Source organism: Taudactylus pleione, unplaced genomic scaffold (genome assembly GCF_031769625.1).
Source record: "Taudactylus pleione unplaced genomic scaffold, aTauple2 ptg000053l, whole genome shotgun sequence".
NCBI classification, from domain to species: domain Eukaryota; kingdom Metazoa; phylum Chordata; class Amphibia; order Anura; family Myobatrachidae; genus Taudactylus; species Taudactylus pleione.
In genome coordinates, this window is record NW_028284455.1 from 41,605,686 (window position 1) to 41,622,282 (window position 16,597).

Consider the following 16,597-nt stretch of genomic DNA (forward strand, 5'->3'; position numbering starts at 1 on the left):
CATTCATATAACTGAAAAGTGTCATACATAGATATTGGTAGTGGTCGGACCAGAACAAGTATAAGAGGGTGTTCGGCGCCCACAGAACCCACAATTCTGGGGATTAATAATGAATTGGTATTTATTTTATAGTGTTACTAGAATATATCATCACTCAAATTTTGCATTGCTATACTTATTGCAAATTAACCTTTCACCTATCAACTCTGGAATATTACCCCATAAAATCATTGACATAGCCATTACTTTATATATAATACTGAGTTAATTTACAGATGCTTAAATGACTGGAATTTCTTATTGTTATAGTACCTTAATATGGTTAGTTTCTTCTTCATGCGCCAGGGCTTGTTCCTAATGGTGGAGATCAGCTTCTTCTTTTCCTCAACATGTTCCATCAATTTTGCCATTTCTTCTTCAGTCAATGACTCATCATCAGAGGATGATGATGACTGAGAATCACTGTCAGAAGTAAAAGTACTATCATTATTGCTTTAAACAAACTTTATATATGCATATTGTGATCCAACTGAAAAGCATTTACACTGATAGACATGATGGAGATCTATAGGAGACCTAACTTTCTTGGGGAATCTACTAAAGGTCGAATTGCAGGAATAGTTATAATATGGATTTGCCAAAAAAACAACTATTAAAGGCAAATTGACTGAAAAATCATCAGTTTTCCAAAACTTTTTTAAAAAAATTGGCAGATGTCAATCATTGATTTCTCAGTGTTATATAGAAAACCAAGTTATTGAAATCATTGACTTCTCAGTGTTATCTAGACAACTGTGGGATTCTATAAAATATCAATTTAGTAATTCTTTGCTTGAAAAACACAAAGATGAGTGATTTGATAAAAAAGCCTCTTTACACACATGACTATAGAAGTGAATAAGCTTTCTGAAATAAATGTGAAAAGTTGCAGTAATAACTGCTGAATGAAAATAGAGGCAGCATACCACCTCAACCTCCACAAAAATCCTCATTCATCCCAAGCGCTAGACAACCTGACCTTGTTTTCCACAAGAGGAAGACCATGAGTGGAAATTTCTCCTGTCATTAGGAAAACCAACCCCAGTCTGGTCAGTGTCATTCTGTATAAGGGGTCAATAAAACAGTGATCCACCTCTCCCAAATGTGATCAGCCCTAGGGGGAGATGTAACAAACGTTGGCTTCTCACTACCATTTTACATGCTGTGTTTGAAAAATGACAGGAGATGATTGGTTGGTACTTTATCTCTCTCCACTTTATCTCTCTCCAAGGTTTGATACATCTCTCCTCAAACTGAAATGTTCCCGAATCCCCTGAGCTGTGGGGACAAGGGTGGAAAACTAAAATTGAACTGCTGCAGTGGTCCCAGTATAACCTCTCCCATGGCGTATTATAATAACAAGCATACACATAATTTTAAAAAGTTTTCATTGTTATTTGTTTTTATCCAGTGCTGCTGAAATATAGAGCATCCTTTGAAGAAGGTAGATTTGAATGGTATAAAGCATGTCCTTTGTCATTCTGAAGATGTTTAATCTGTGATTCATACTCAAAGCATTTTGACATGACATCTCTCAATATACCAGGATTTGGAAAAAGGCAGAAAGTGGCTTATTGGTAGATTGTTGAATCTTTCAAATCAGTCTCTGCCCTTTTGCAGTTTACAGTGTAACTTCCCTACCACATAAACGCATGTAGAAACCATGTTGAAGACACAGTTCTCCTTTCAGCCAAATATTTAAGCTATACAGCTAAACACAATCATGCGATATGCTTCTAATACATGTTCACAGATATTCAGATATGCAAAGCGTTCTCCTATTGATATAAATCCCATCCCTAGATGTAACATTTTTTATCCTGGAAATTGTGTTTACTTTGCCAACAAAATAATTTGTACTATAGGAAAGTCATCATTCCATGTATTGCATGTATTCCATGTATTCCATGTAGTGCTTTGCAAGTGTGTTTGAGAATTTATTTTTTTAGTAATTATTTAATCTCCATTTAATTATTTTTCTTTTGCAATAAATATAATTCTTAATAGAGTTAATAGATATTATACTGTATTTTCTGTCACATGAAAACAGTCCTGAAGGAGACAGGCAGGTTACAGAGCAAATGATTTTTAGATGTAAGAATGAATCCTGAAGAATCTAGTCATGAACTGGCTGAATAATTGCAGGAAGGTTTGCACAACAAGGATAATAGTACAGAAATAAGGCATCCCTGTTGGTGAAGCAGACAACATACAATAAAACCAAATTTTGATAAATTTAGGGTAGTGTTTCCCAAACTGGGTGTTGTGTAGGGCACCTGCAGGGGGGGCCACGGGTTGGTGGTCCAGTGCCAAATCAAATTATTTAGGCAAAACCAGTGCTTTTGGCAGCCAATCATAAAATAAGTGAACAAACAGAAGCACAATCATAGAAAATTACTTTCAAGAAGAAAAGAAAAAAGCATCTTTTGAGGTACACTCTGAAGCACTAATTCCAAAACTTTTATTGGTATATAGTAAAATAACATGTTGAGAATTGGTGAAATATTAAAAATAAATAGTGTGTAGAAGAAAAGAAAAATGTGTAATAAAATAATATGGCTTCTATTTTGTGAGTCTGCTTAATATGTGTTAATAATAGGCTCACTAATGATTATAGTATTTGTACTCCTTGTGTGAACAGTGAGATCCTGTTATAGTAACAATATTATGTTTCAAAATAAATAATCTGAAAAAGAGTTTGCTACACTTAATTGAATCCTTAGTAGTTAGTCTTCACTGAACACATGCAATTATTTATTGTATTGCTCCTTCATTGTGTCCATCAGTATCTGCCCTTCTGGATCTATACAGTTGATCTTAATATATAAATTGTCTCTGTCAGGCTCAATTTGCGGTAGTGTATATATATTCTGTATTGTTATTGAATGCTGTTATGGATTTTACTTTATCCAAATGAGTAGGTGACAGAGTGTATGATATTATTGTTTTAGTTATATTTCATACATATCCTGGAATAAAGCAGCCATAATCCCTGCTAATGGTCTGATCTAAAGTGCATAAAATATACACCTTACTTATGGCTAATAATACGGCAATATGCAAAGCAGTTTGTTAGCGGCTGATATCTTACAAGCCGTGATTTTGTGTATTTGTTATCACGACCAAAGGAATTTTACTTATATGTCACACCTGTTGAAACCGAATAATTGGGTAAGACAGAATCTGTTTGCCAATCAGGAAAACATGCACGACGCCATCTTGTGAATGGCAGCAAGACTCCATTTTAGAAAAGAAAGCTTACACAAGCGCCATTTTGTCAAAAATACATAGTACACAATCCACAGTGCAAAAATGATAAAAGTAGCAATTTTGCTACTCACAACGCAAAGTTGCTAAAAAGTAGCACGAACAGCTTTTTAGCAATCTTCCCCTAACACCTACCGACAGTGTTTAGCAGACATAAAATTACTTTGCAACACATTAAAATCACCACAGACTTATATTTGAGCAGTAGCAAAGTAGTGGTGTTTTCCCCTGCATTCACATTAACACAAACGCGATGTAGCAAAAAGTGGCAAATTAGTGGTGTTTTCCCTGCACTTCATGTTAAACATAGGACAACGCAAAATAGCGATTTAGACGCACAGCCAGCTTTTTAGTGACCTTTCCCAAACCCATACTGGCATGCTCACACACATACACAGAAGCCTTTCCAACTTAGTGCTGGTCGCTAAGTGCCCCACAGACCCTCAAACACACAACACAATTTAGTGTCATTTCTCCCCGCATACACATTTAAAAGCAATGGTCCCGCAGCGCGAAAGGAATGATTATTACTTGGTTTAATCGCAATGTCAGCATATAAAGAAATGAATGTTTTCTGTAACTATGGCTTAGTAAATGACAATTGGACCATGTTTGGTGCTGTACTGATCTACTCTGTTCCCACAGCGTTCCGGTGGCATCGGTGAGGAGATCAGAACATGCGGCTATGAAATATGAATGTTAGAGAGAATAACTTCTTGAAATGTTGTATGCCATAGTTAGATTAGATTTATTATGCAGCGGGAAGGTGAACACAATCAGGCTGTTAGAGGCTGGGTTGAGTCTTTGCACTGACCTATGAATTGTACCGTAACGGAAGAAGCAAGAAGAGGAACCAATGAGAACATGCCAACGTATTCTATTGTATTGCTTATCTCAGTACGGGTATATATGTGAGTGCTCTGAAACAAGATGCCAGTCTGCGGTGTTCCTGTTATGCTGTTCGACGAAGGCCTCATTATTGATGCCGGTATCTGGTCCCAGAGCGCACGCATATGTATTGACTGTACCTTATGACCTAATATTTGTACAATTTATTTTGCACTCATTGTTAGATCATAGCGTGGTAACATCTGTACTTTTACCTGAATAATAAACTTTAGCGCGTTGGACCGCTATTCAACTGTCTTAGAGTTTTATTAATGGTATGATTAAACACAACGCTAATTAGCGACATCTTGTGGTTTTAGAAGGTATAGGCAGGTTTTGTCTTAGAGGTTCTAGGCAGGTGAATCTTAGAGGTTTATAGGCAGGAATGTACTAAAGGTTTATTTACGATTCAACACACCACATTTATTATGAGTCCACTAATTAAACCTTACAGAGTATATTTACCATGTGGCACAGTTTAATTTATCAGCCCTTGTCTCTACCTATAACCTGATCAGGGAGACAGTTCATGTAATCCACTTACAGTCATTTTAGTGGTATACAGGAAAATTTATCAGCGGCTGTTTCCTAATTATTCAAATCTGGGGAAAGGTTCATATAGTCTGCTTGCAGTCAATTAATATTTCACCGATTCTCAACATGTTATTTTACTATATACCAATAAAAGTATAAGTTTTAGAATTAGTGGTTCAGATTGCACCTCAAAAGATGTTTTCTTCTTTTCTTCTTGAAAGTAATTGTCTATGACACAGGTTCTCAAACTCGGTCCTCAGGACCCCAAACAGTGCATGTTTTCCATGTCTCCACACTGAATCAAGTGAAATAATTAGCTCCACCTGTGGACCTTTTAAAATGTGTCAGTGAGTAATGATTACACCTGTGCACCTGCTGGGTGACCTGCAAAACGTGAACCGTGTGAGGTCCTGAGGACCGAGTTTGAGAAACACTGGTCTATGACATATAGCATCATGGTAGCACCTTCTTAAAAATAATATACCTATCCATATAATGGTGAATGGAATTTATAAGAATTGAACCAAGGGTCATATATTAATATTACATATTTGGTCCTTAGGACACTGGTGCAGGATTTATCTATCAAAAGTTTCAGAAGCACAATCATATCCACCACATAACTGAACCTAAGGATGGCAGGTAAGCACAATTTGCTTAATTTAATTGTTGCTGAATTTCTGAATAAGAAACGTTTGGCCTAGGAGGGCCATGAAAAAAATGCTATTATTCTCGGTGGATCAAGAAAATTTGGGAACCTATTACTGTACAGTATTTAGGGTATTAAATCATATAAACTTCAACCCTATTATAGGTAAAACATGATCACAGTGCTGCCCTGTAAATAAGAGAACAACATCTGTGTTTAAAGGCTGACACACCTCCAGCATTTCATGTTCTAATGAATAGTGCAAATTAATTGAGGATTGTAAAATAATAGAACATATCAAGCCAAGACAACTAATTAAATGCACACTGGGTAATACACCATTGCATACTGTATGATGTAGTAATCAGGTTCGGCAACAGGGGGGAACTAAGGGGACACCAGTACCAGGCCCAAAAGCTCAAAGGGGCCCCGAAGATTCAGGGACAAAAAAAATGGGTCCGCAGGACCTATTAATATCGTTTAAACTGCAGTGCTGCTGTTAGACAGGAATCTCTTTTCCCTGTCACAGCAGCCATCCAGCTTAAGCTCCGCCTACCGCCACCTTTCCTTCTCCAAGTCACTGCACTCTGACATGAAGGGGCCAGTGCTCCTCCTCCTGGGACCACATCCCCGTCTGAACCCAGCGCCAGCATGTAATCCATTCTTTAAACCTCCTGCTTCCTGTTCCTTCCACTGCTCTCACCCATCAGCATCCTCTCCTCAGTTCAACTAAAACTGCCACTCCTCCCCCCTCACGGCCCCCCCGACCCCTCCTCATGCCCCCCCCCCCGACTCCCCTCCCCTTGTGGCACTAATGCCCCCCACACACACACTCAGAGTCTTTCTCCTTAGGGTCCAGCTAAAATGGAGCCAAGCATCAGGAGTGTCCATTCAGCATCAAGGTTGATATGTTATTGTCACTTTTAACATATATATGTACATACAGTATATATATATACATATATATTTATATATATATACAGTATATTGTATATATATTTATATATATGTGCAACTATATAATAATGTACTGTGTGTGTATGTCTCTCTCTCTCTCTCTCTCTCTCTCTATATATATATATATATTCCAATACATACAGTATATAATATATATATGAGTGTGACTATTTATAAATGTACTGTGTTAACAGGACAATGTGTGTGGCTCCTCCTTTGAAGAAGAAAAAAGAAATAAATATATATATATATATATATATATATATATACATATATGTGTATATATATACAATATATTTCTCTATCTGTTATCATGTGTGTTTGGACCCGGCCTACATGCTTGGAGTGGTCAAGGAGGGGGGATTGAGGGCCCCAGGGTTATTAGTGTAATGGGCCCCAAGTTTTCTGTTGCTGGCCCTGGTAGTAATCACAACTATCACTATGAAGGGTGCCAAACAAGGATGATACAAACCTGCAGTAGGTCTAGTGGGTCTATTTATGAATGGTAAGATGTATAAAAATGTACTTATAATAAATGGATATTAACAAAGTGTCCTGAAGTCAGCTGCGGTGTACTGATGGCCATCCCATTTTACATACATAGGCCCTCATTCAGAGCCGTACGCTCTGAGCAGAGCGCACGCTCTGCATGAGGGCTGGGCTCCATTTTCATGGAGCGTCCTCCTGGACGCTCGTATAGCTGTGGGTCACCACCCACAGGCTATACGAGCGTGCATTGTGATGGCCGCGATGGTCGAGACCATCACGACCATCGAAATTGCGAGCCGGAGCCTGCGGTTGAGGTTTTCAACCGCAAGCTCTGGAGTGATTTTGGCTCTATCAGAGCCAAAATCACTCCCACTGACATCACTAGTGATGTCAGTGGGCCGGCTTTTGATGGGAGGCGTTCCCGTGGGAACGCCCCCGTCAGGGAGGCACGCCCCCGGCACGCCCACCAAAGGGGGCGTGCTGTCAATCAACATTGACAGCACGCCCCCTTTGATCGGACACAACGAGCGAAGGACTTTCCTTCGCTCGTCGCGTCTGGCACATGCGCACGACGGAGCTCCCTCCGTCGTGCGCATGCTCAGTCCATAACATCGACCCACTTGCGAGCAGACAGCCGCTCGCAAGTGGGTCTGAATCAGGCCCATAGTCGCTTGTAATAATAACAATTTATATATTGACCAAAGTATATATTTAATTAAACTAGGGTGTTTCACTCGCAGTGAAGTATGTTGTTTTATAATAAAAGAAGTATATATTGAGTGTGAGTGTAATAATGTTGTACTGTCACGGTGTGTGAGTCTTGTCTTTATTTTAATATTTATTTTGCAGGTGAACTAGAGGTACCAGTGGGCCATTAATGTCCCGTATTCTTGTACTTGTGGTTCTCCAGGTACCAGCATGTGGGGAAGGCTTGCTGGGACCTCTAGTTCTACTGTAAAAGACAATGTTAATTGTTCTATTTTTACATACAATCAACCCGGCACCCACCGGCCAGGGGTGCCAGGGATAGTTCTGGGCTAACAGCCCAGGCCTGGGGTGCCCTGGAGAGGGGGAAAACCTTAATTGGGGGGGTCCCTACCTCCTCAGGGATCCCCAGCCTGGGCTGAAGAGCGGTCAGGTATAATGCTTTGGCCAGGGAACTCGGTGAAAGGCTATCCCGGCTGTGGCATTACACCACCGCTAGAAAGGGTCCGGAGCTGGTTGTGGGGGACCCCTACGTATTTTGTCCCCCGTACTTTCACAACCAGAACCAGCTCAGAATAGGCCGCTGTTGGCTGTGCATTTAGGGGGGGACTCAACATAATTTTTTTTTACATTTTAACAGTTTTCGACGTTTTTACACACAGAAGCATGCAGGAATTTCACCTGCTCATGCTAAAATTGCCAGCATGACGCAAGTCTATTATTTTAAGGATTTTATGTTAGATTTGTAGTTTGATTTGGTGTTCGATTTCAAATCGAATATTAGTAAATCAGGGCTTTCTATGTTGGTCTGTAAAAGTACAGATGTTTTGCCGATATTCGATTTTGAGTGGGATTTGGTTTTATGTTTGATTTGACATTCGATTTTGCCTTTAGTAAATCTCCAAATAAAAGCTGAATGCAAATCGAATGTGAAATCACTCAAAACGGAAAATTAGTAAAAAACCACTTAGGCTTGTGTCTCATTAATTTGTCAAAAATAGCAATATAAAATAGCAAGGGTGCAAATGCATTTATTTTTTTACATGCAGGGAAACTTCTGGCTACTTTTGCATATACAGTAGCAAACAATTACTGGGTAGCTTTGCTTTTACACTGAAACTTAAAATTAAGCTCGGACACACTCCTTCTCAAACATAAATCTTTCTGCACATTTGAAATCTGCCCTACCTGCAGTGCAAAGTGGTTTTGTCATGGTGTAAATAGCTCCTTTTTTTTATTTGCTCCTACAGTAACTCTGAGGCACGCCCTGATGCACTGTAACCATGACCTTGACCAGATACAGGAAGCCAAACTCTTCTTGCCCACAGTACACTGACACTGTCTAATCAGGACTATTGGGAGGTACAGTATGGTTTAGTGACATGCACTTTTCTGTGAAACACATTTCCTTGTCCCCAGAATTACTTGCGCACTTGAATACAGAGCACTTCAGCTACGAAAATAAAATGTAGGATGGCAAAATATTTTGTCTGAATTTCTTGATGTATTAGTTTCTTTTACAAATAACATTATGTACCTTCAATTTGTTTAATTTAATTTAATGTTTTCATTTGGCAAAGATCACTAAATATTAAATACTTGTTGAAAAGGGAATCCTTTCCAAATTACACATTGTCTCTACTCATGCATTACATCTTAGTTGATGAGACAGCAGGCAGGCTATATAGTGGTTAAGACAGCATCTCTTTGTTTACTTTGCAACTAGGTAATGTATATAGTACATGGAACAATGGGTGATTTAGCTCTACACAGTCCTTAGTAATCTACAATATAATAGGTAAGGGGAGATGTATAATTATGTTAATAAAATAACAAAGTCCATTAATGAGCCAGCCAATCCAAATTAAGTGTAGGACTTGTGACTGCTAGGTACATGGTTGCTGTCTGTCACTGCATTCCTGTGTGGTTGACAACGAGACAAGAGAGCCTCCATCCTAAAATAGCTATTTCACACCACACAATCTGGACCTAGCGGAAATACAGGTACAAAAACAGAGCATGCTGGTTTGGATTTTGCTTGGCACAGTCGCAGTCTCAGGGGTCTATTTACTAAGCAGTGTTAGGAGAAGTGAAAAGTGAAGAGTGAAAAGTGATAAGGTACCAGCCAATCAGGTCCCAACTGTCATTTTTCAAACACAGCCTGTGAGATGGCAGTTAGGAGCTGATTGGCTGGCACCTTATAACTTTTCACTCTTCACTTTTCACTTCTCCTAACACTGCTTAGTAAATAGACCCCTCAGTCTTCTTAAACTACTCTCAACTTACATTTAAACTACTGTTACCTTTTTTCTGCATGTGTATTACAGAGGAGTAGGTCAGAATATTTAAACATTTTTGCTGCATTTTAGACAAATCAGCGTTTATAACAACTGGTTCAAAGGCAACTCAGAAGAAAAGGTTCTGTAACCCATGGCAACCATTGGGCATTTGTTTTAAATCTCTATTCTGTAGTAGCAAAGAAACATACAGCAATCTGAATGGTTGCTATAGGTAACACCATTTCTGTATGCTTACCTGTAAAATTGTTTTAATTAATGTTATTTAAGATTTTTTTAAAGGGAAAATACTTATTTTACCTAAATAATGACACTGACAGTACTGATAAATGTCACATATAATGTGAGGGGGGAAAATCACATTATGATCTGTACCTTCTCTGTACCAGTACTGGTGTTCCCAGATAAGTTTCTGGAGGAACTTTGAGAATTGGAAGAGGTTCTGCAACACAATTATATATATTTTTTTCAACTGAATACTACATATTCTAGATTTTGGATTTTTTTCAGCATAACAGGAATGTTAAGTGTTAAATTTATCAGTCAAGATAAAGCAAAACAAAAACTATTTTAAGGTTTGTTTCTATATAAATGTAAGCTCCGTCTTTTTTAGACCTATATTAAGAAGTTGTATTTACAGTAACGAACGGTATGTTTTTGAGTATTTAAAGGATCTTTGGCCCTCATTCAGAGCCGTACGCTCTGAGCAGAGCGCACGCTCTGAATGAGGGCCGTCCTCCATAAAAATGGAACGTCCTCCTGGATGCTCGTATAGCTGTGTGTCACCACCCACAGCCTATACGAGCGTGCAGTCTTGACCATCGCGACCATCGAAACTGCGTGCCGGAGCCTGCGGTTGAGGTTTTCAACCGCAAGGCCCGGAGTGATTTTGGCTCTATCAGAGCCAAAATCACTCCCACTGACATCACTAGTGATGTCAGTGGGCCGGCTTCTGACGGTAGGCGTTCCCTTAGGAACGCCCCCGTCAGGGAGGCACGCCCCCGGCACGCCCACCAAAGGGGGCGTGCTGTCAATCAACATCGACAGCACGCCCCCTTTGATCAGACACAACGAGCAAAGGAAAGTCCTTCGCTCGTCGCGTCTGGCGCATGCGCACGACGGAGCTCCCTCCGTCGTGCGCATGCTCAGTGCAGAACATCGACCCACGAGTGGGTCTGAATCAGGCCCTTTGCTCTTTTTAAGCAAGTTTCAATATGTTAGCTAAATGAAGTTGCTTATACACACGCAATCGCCTAATTGTTGCGTACTGTGCATGCGTATGCATCGAAGTGCACATGCGCGAACCGGCCTATGCGATTGGGATTGTGATCGCAGAAGATATGCAGACCCATGGCAGAGTGATTGACAAGAAGTGCCATTTGTAGGTGGTGATGGGGGGTGGTCGGGCGAATGCAGGCGTGCCAGTACGTTTGGACGGCCTTGCATGGGCGTGTATAAATTAGCCACTGCGATACCAGATGCAGCCTGAGGTCTCATAGCGTGCGCTGAAGTAAGCAATTCCTGAGTGAGGTCTGACCTGCCTTAACCGATGTTACTCGATGTTACCGATTGTTTAACTATGTTGCCAAAGTATATAGATGTGAGTAAAGGGAAGTGGGTGTCCTTATATTAGACTGCGATCGCAACGTGAATGCAAACATTTACAAATCACCGCTGATATTAGCAACTGCGTTGCGTGCATATAAGCAGAATAGCGCTTTGCTGAATCAGGCCCTAAATTTCTAAAGGAAACTTGATTGATGTTTTGGAGTAAAAACTCTTTAGGTATAATGTACTTGAATGGGAATTTGAAATGACACCTCCCACCTTGGATCTGGTTGAGAAATAAAGTGGAGAAATAGGAAGTGTTTGGTTGATTCTTTATTTAAGTAAGATACTTTATCACGGAGTCTGTGGAGTTTTTTAACAGTTTTTTTTATAGGAGGTCTAAGGTTCCAGAAGGCTCTGGATGCCAAGGTGTGCTGGTACTCCTGGGTTTCAGCATGCCCTTTCAGTCATGGGTATGCTGGCACTTGAAATTGTACAAGTGCCAGCATACCTATACACTTTAAACATGGCAGGGCTTGCTGGTACATGTACAGTAGTTTACCAGTAAAACAACACTTTGGAAAAATATTTTTTTACTATTTTTATTACCCCACACTTACCACTCAGGAGTGTTTGGGAAGAACCCTAGTGCTGTCAGTACAAGGCTTTTCCTTGAAGTGTTGGGTGATGCTTTGTTTTTTGCTGGCCCGGTTTCCCTAGGGAATACAGCCCTGTGCAGAATAGGCCATCAGTGGAGGTCATTTTGGCAGGGGGCCCCATACTGTATGTCTATAGTGCAACATGTCAATGACTAGTGTTGTTAGTGGCTGTTAGTCCCCCTAAATAGTTCATGCATACTCTTTCAAGATCATTTGTTTGAATCATGATGAACCGCATCAATGTAAATAAGTAGACTTTTCTACAGTCCTTTGATATTGGATCTCTGTGCCTCACTCAGTACAAAGTGTCCACACAAACTGATACTAGAAGGTGTCACCAAGAACATTTAAACACATCCAATCATTGCACCTAATGTATGCCAGACCTAAATATTCTACCTTCCCAATTATAGGATACCTTATACACTTTTATCTGTTCCATCTCTACTATGTTTGTTATTATTCTTTTTATGTCTCTGATAGCTGCATAACATACCTGTTTTATTTATATTTCAGATTTGTTTTAGATTTTTTTCGAACTTGTTGAAACTTTTACTTCCTAACATGTGTAGGTCATTTTGAGCAGTCACTTTTGTAATTTCTGTAAATCTGCCCCCTGAGTCCTGTCTTAGTAATAGGCATTACTATGACTAAGACATACACCTCTATAACAAATACAAGTAAATAAATCAATAAGCATAAAGAGAATATCAACTGTTCTCAAAAAATTATATTGAACTTATGATACCTTCATCCAATATTTAAGCAACAATTATGCATAAACAGCATTATTCCAGCCTCGTGATTTAGAGAAAGATTGTGACTAGGAAGCTAAGTCAGCAGCTGATACTGGCCTAGTTACAGGACACAACAATACCTGCCATTTTTCTTCTGATCTTCCTTCTGCTGCGAACCTTTTTTTCCCCCTTTCTTCTCATTATTTTGTTCTTCCTTTAGCCTTTTATTAGCTGTGTTCCTGCCTCTGTTCCGGTAACCTGCTCTCCTATTGGTTCCATTTTCTTCATCTCCTTCATCATCATTATTGTCATCATCATCATCATCATCACCATCACCTCTTGGCTTGGGTCTGGATCTAGCCTTTCTCTTTCCTCGTGGTGACTCATCTTCACTACTATTATCATCACTGTCCTTTGTAATCTGAGATGCTTTTTGGGATGACTTTTTACCTCTATTTCTTTTTGTGTTCTCTTCATCTTCTTCATCTGTGAGAAAAAGGCACATAAATGACAATACAGTGTAACATGTACAGATTCAAATACAAATATCCAGATCATTGTATCTTTAGCACATGGAATAATAAATGATGTTGGTGCCTCTGTTTCAGTCTTCTGGTATCAGGGGAATCTAGAAGTAGCGTGACCTCCTCCATGGGCTGGGCTTTTTAAAACATGTTATTTCTTCTGCATCAACAACAAGGAATCCCTCATTTAGAAGACTCCATTAGATCCTAATTCTGTGTTCATTTCTTATTAATAATCTAAATATAACACTTATTAAAGCCTAAACCTAGCCAAGCTTTAGCCATGGCCTTTTGCTCAACCTAACATGAGCCATGGCAGCACAATTCCTGCTCAGTAATAGTAAAGGAGCCTATCCATTAAATTGAACGATAAAACGATATATCATTCAATCGTTCAATTTATCTGCTATGGATAGGCCCTGAACGATGACAGATGCGCACTCCCGCGGCCGATAAATGTAATCTTTCATCTCTCCAACATGTTGGTCAATTATCGCATATAGCTGTACGGTATTAGAAATATCTGGCAGTGTATATGCAGTAAACAATGAACAACAAAAGATGTTAGCAGCAGCTACAGAGCTTTGCAGAGAAAAAAATCCACTCCCTGAATGATGTCATGCAATATTGTTCATCGTTCGTCTTTTGCCAAAATCTGTCATGTACATGACAGATATCTTTCAGCACAGCCACCGGAATTTTCAATATATATCTTTTGTCTTTCTTCTTTCAGAAAAACATATGCTAATGGATAGGCCCCTTTAGTCTATCACTTACTTTATTTCTTGCAGTAAAATAGATACTAGATACCTTATTACTTTCAAATCCTAAACTGCAGGTATCCCCTTGCAATAACACATTTTGTAGTAGTGGAAATGGATATACAGTAGTTTACATTGCTTTCTTGTAAAATTGTGATTACTGTAAGATATACATAGACTATTCCTATATTAAACCTTTTACAAAGGTGTGAGTGTCCCACTAACATCTTACAGATAAAGCAGGCTTGTGTCTTACCCACAGCTGTTATATTCTTCTGTACTGTACATGACCCACCTATATCTGACTAGCAAGAACAATCATTTCTAGTCATATGAATGCTTGGGTGTGCATTTTATTGTACTACTAAACTAAATTTTGTGTCAAAATTGGGTACGAAATATTTGCTATGTGAAATGTCAAAGTAATGTATTTCAAATAGCTTTTCTTTTTCTTTTAAGAACGTACCAAATGGGTTTATTTCCTCAGATACTGAATTTTCCTGTGTAATCTCCATTTCCCACCTACTCAATCCAGCAGGCTATTGTAATAAAGTTTTCAAATTGCTAAGCAAGTAAGCAGAGATTCATCTTCATAAAAAAACTCTTGAAATAAATTCAACTCTCAGCTACAACTGAGCTTTGTAACATCAAACACCATTTGTAGTTACCTATAGGGTTTTTTATAAGTATAAATCTACTTTTCTTTGAAGTTTGCAGTAGAAAGCACTAACTAAACGTTAAAGGTACAGTATTCAGAGTATAGCTGGTCTGATCTTTTCTAAAGAAATACTGTAAGCAACTGTCACTGTACCTTGGGGAGAATACAGTATGTTTAAGTTTGGATTCTTATACAGAATATTTTATCTTTTTAATGGATATGGACTTGTTCATAATAGATATAAGTATTTAGGGGGAGATTTATCAAACCTTGGAGAGAGATAAAGTGGAGAGAGATAAAGTACCAAATAATCAGCTTCTAACTGCCATGTTACAGGCTGTGTTTAAAAATTGACAGTTAGGAGCTGAATGGTTTGTACTTTATCTTTCTCCAAGGTTTGATACATCGCCACCTTAATGTGATAACTAAAATGATGTACTAAAATACAACATAAATAGCATACTCCCAACAATCTGTGTTTGAGCTACATGGTTTTTTCTGCAAAAACCAGAAAAACAAGATCTTATTTTGCAGTGGTATCAGTGGTTGTAACAATTGTCTGTTATACTATAATTTTGTATTTTCATTTCAGACTTTGCATAGTTCTTTAGAACATATTGGTACTATATACTGTAAAATGTTAATAATAGTACACATGATCAAGCTTGTTTTTAAGAGAATACTCACCATCTGTATCTGAATCAGTATCCAGATGTCCATCTATTTCAATGCCAACTGCAAAAAAAATGGAAATTGCATGTAAGCATTTGTTTTTATTATGTTTTTACCCAACACAAATATACTAAATGACTTGTTATTTAAATAATAACACTCATCAGCCACCAAGTAAAATGTTTTAAACATTGCATATTGTATAAAGATATTGTTTAACCTTTATGCAACTAGCTGCCACCTCATTGTAATCCATCTACACAAACAGGTACTGTACTATGTAGAAATTAAAGTACAGTACATTATTTCATCTACTCACCATCTTCCATTATAATCTCTAAACGACTTTTCTTTTTTTTCCCCATTGTAAGTCCTGGATAGACCACTATTGAATCAACCTGGACAGCAGACACTCTCTCCACGGGTTGTAGCTAATGTAATTGGGTTTTCATAGTGTTTTGTTGGCAAGACATTTTACGACTTTCTCTTTTTGAGTCTGGTGCCTGCATTCAGCTGGAGCCTGATATATTAACTGATCTGCCTTTCATTTTCATCCTGCACTGCACCTGTGCTATTGGATTACATTGCATATCACTTAAACATGAAGGAAAAGCAAGGAGATCAGATGAAGCATCTAGTGGTCTTTTAATGCAGAATTCATGACTTTAATCTCTGATCATATATTTATTCAAATTATGCTATTATCACTGTGTTTGTAAACCATTCATAAGGAATCAAGATATACTGTATATACAAATTTTCTCATTCTCCGAACATATAAATTCTATGATTGCATTATACTTTATAGGTAATTCCTATTTGTTCCTCTTTTGTCTTATCTATTATTCTCTTTACTAAGGCACTATGTTTTAAGTGCTAAATTAGTTTACAGACACAAATAATACTTGGAAATCAAAGGGTCAATCTTCAATCTAACATTTACCAATTTAAATTTGCTTGAAAAATGCATCAATGAATCTTCAAAGTTTGTAAGTTTGACTCATAAAGTTGCTCAATTCTGTACATGTCTTTGGGATGGGTATAGGATGCCAACGCTCGGGATCCCATTGGTTAGAATCCCTATGCTGGCATCCTAACCGGATGACTGTCGGTCAGTATTCTAACCCTCCCCCTACCCTAACCCTAACCCTCGTTCCCCAGTCCCTGACCCTAACCTCCCCCCAGTGCCTAAACCTAACCTCCCCCTCCCTGC

At 38.6% G+C, this 16,597-nt stretch overlaps 1 protein-coding gene across 1 annotated transcript in view; it reads right to left on the bottom strand.

Moving 5' to 3' along the window:
- The window catches only part of LOC148535402 (transmembrane channel-like protein 2), a 155,272-nt gene extending 139,523 nt beyond the window's left edge, over positions 1-15,749 (bottom strand). The window contains exons 1-4 of the mRNA XM_088462677.1: positions 15,704-15,749; positions 15,400-15,447; positions 12,910-13,255; positions 313-462 (exon numbers count right to left, since the gene is read on the bottom strand). Of these exons, the coding sequence (XP_088318803.1) occupies positions 313-462; positions 12,910-13,255; positions 15,400-15,447; positions 15,704-15,749 (590 nt within the window). The remainder of the gene's footprint in view (positions 1-312; positions 463-12,909; positions 13,256-15,399; positions 15,448-15,703) is intronic.
- Between the last annotated feature and the right edge of the window lie 848 nt (positions 15,750-16,597).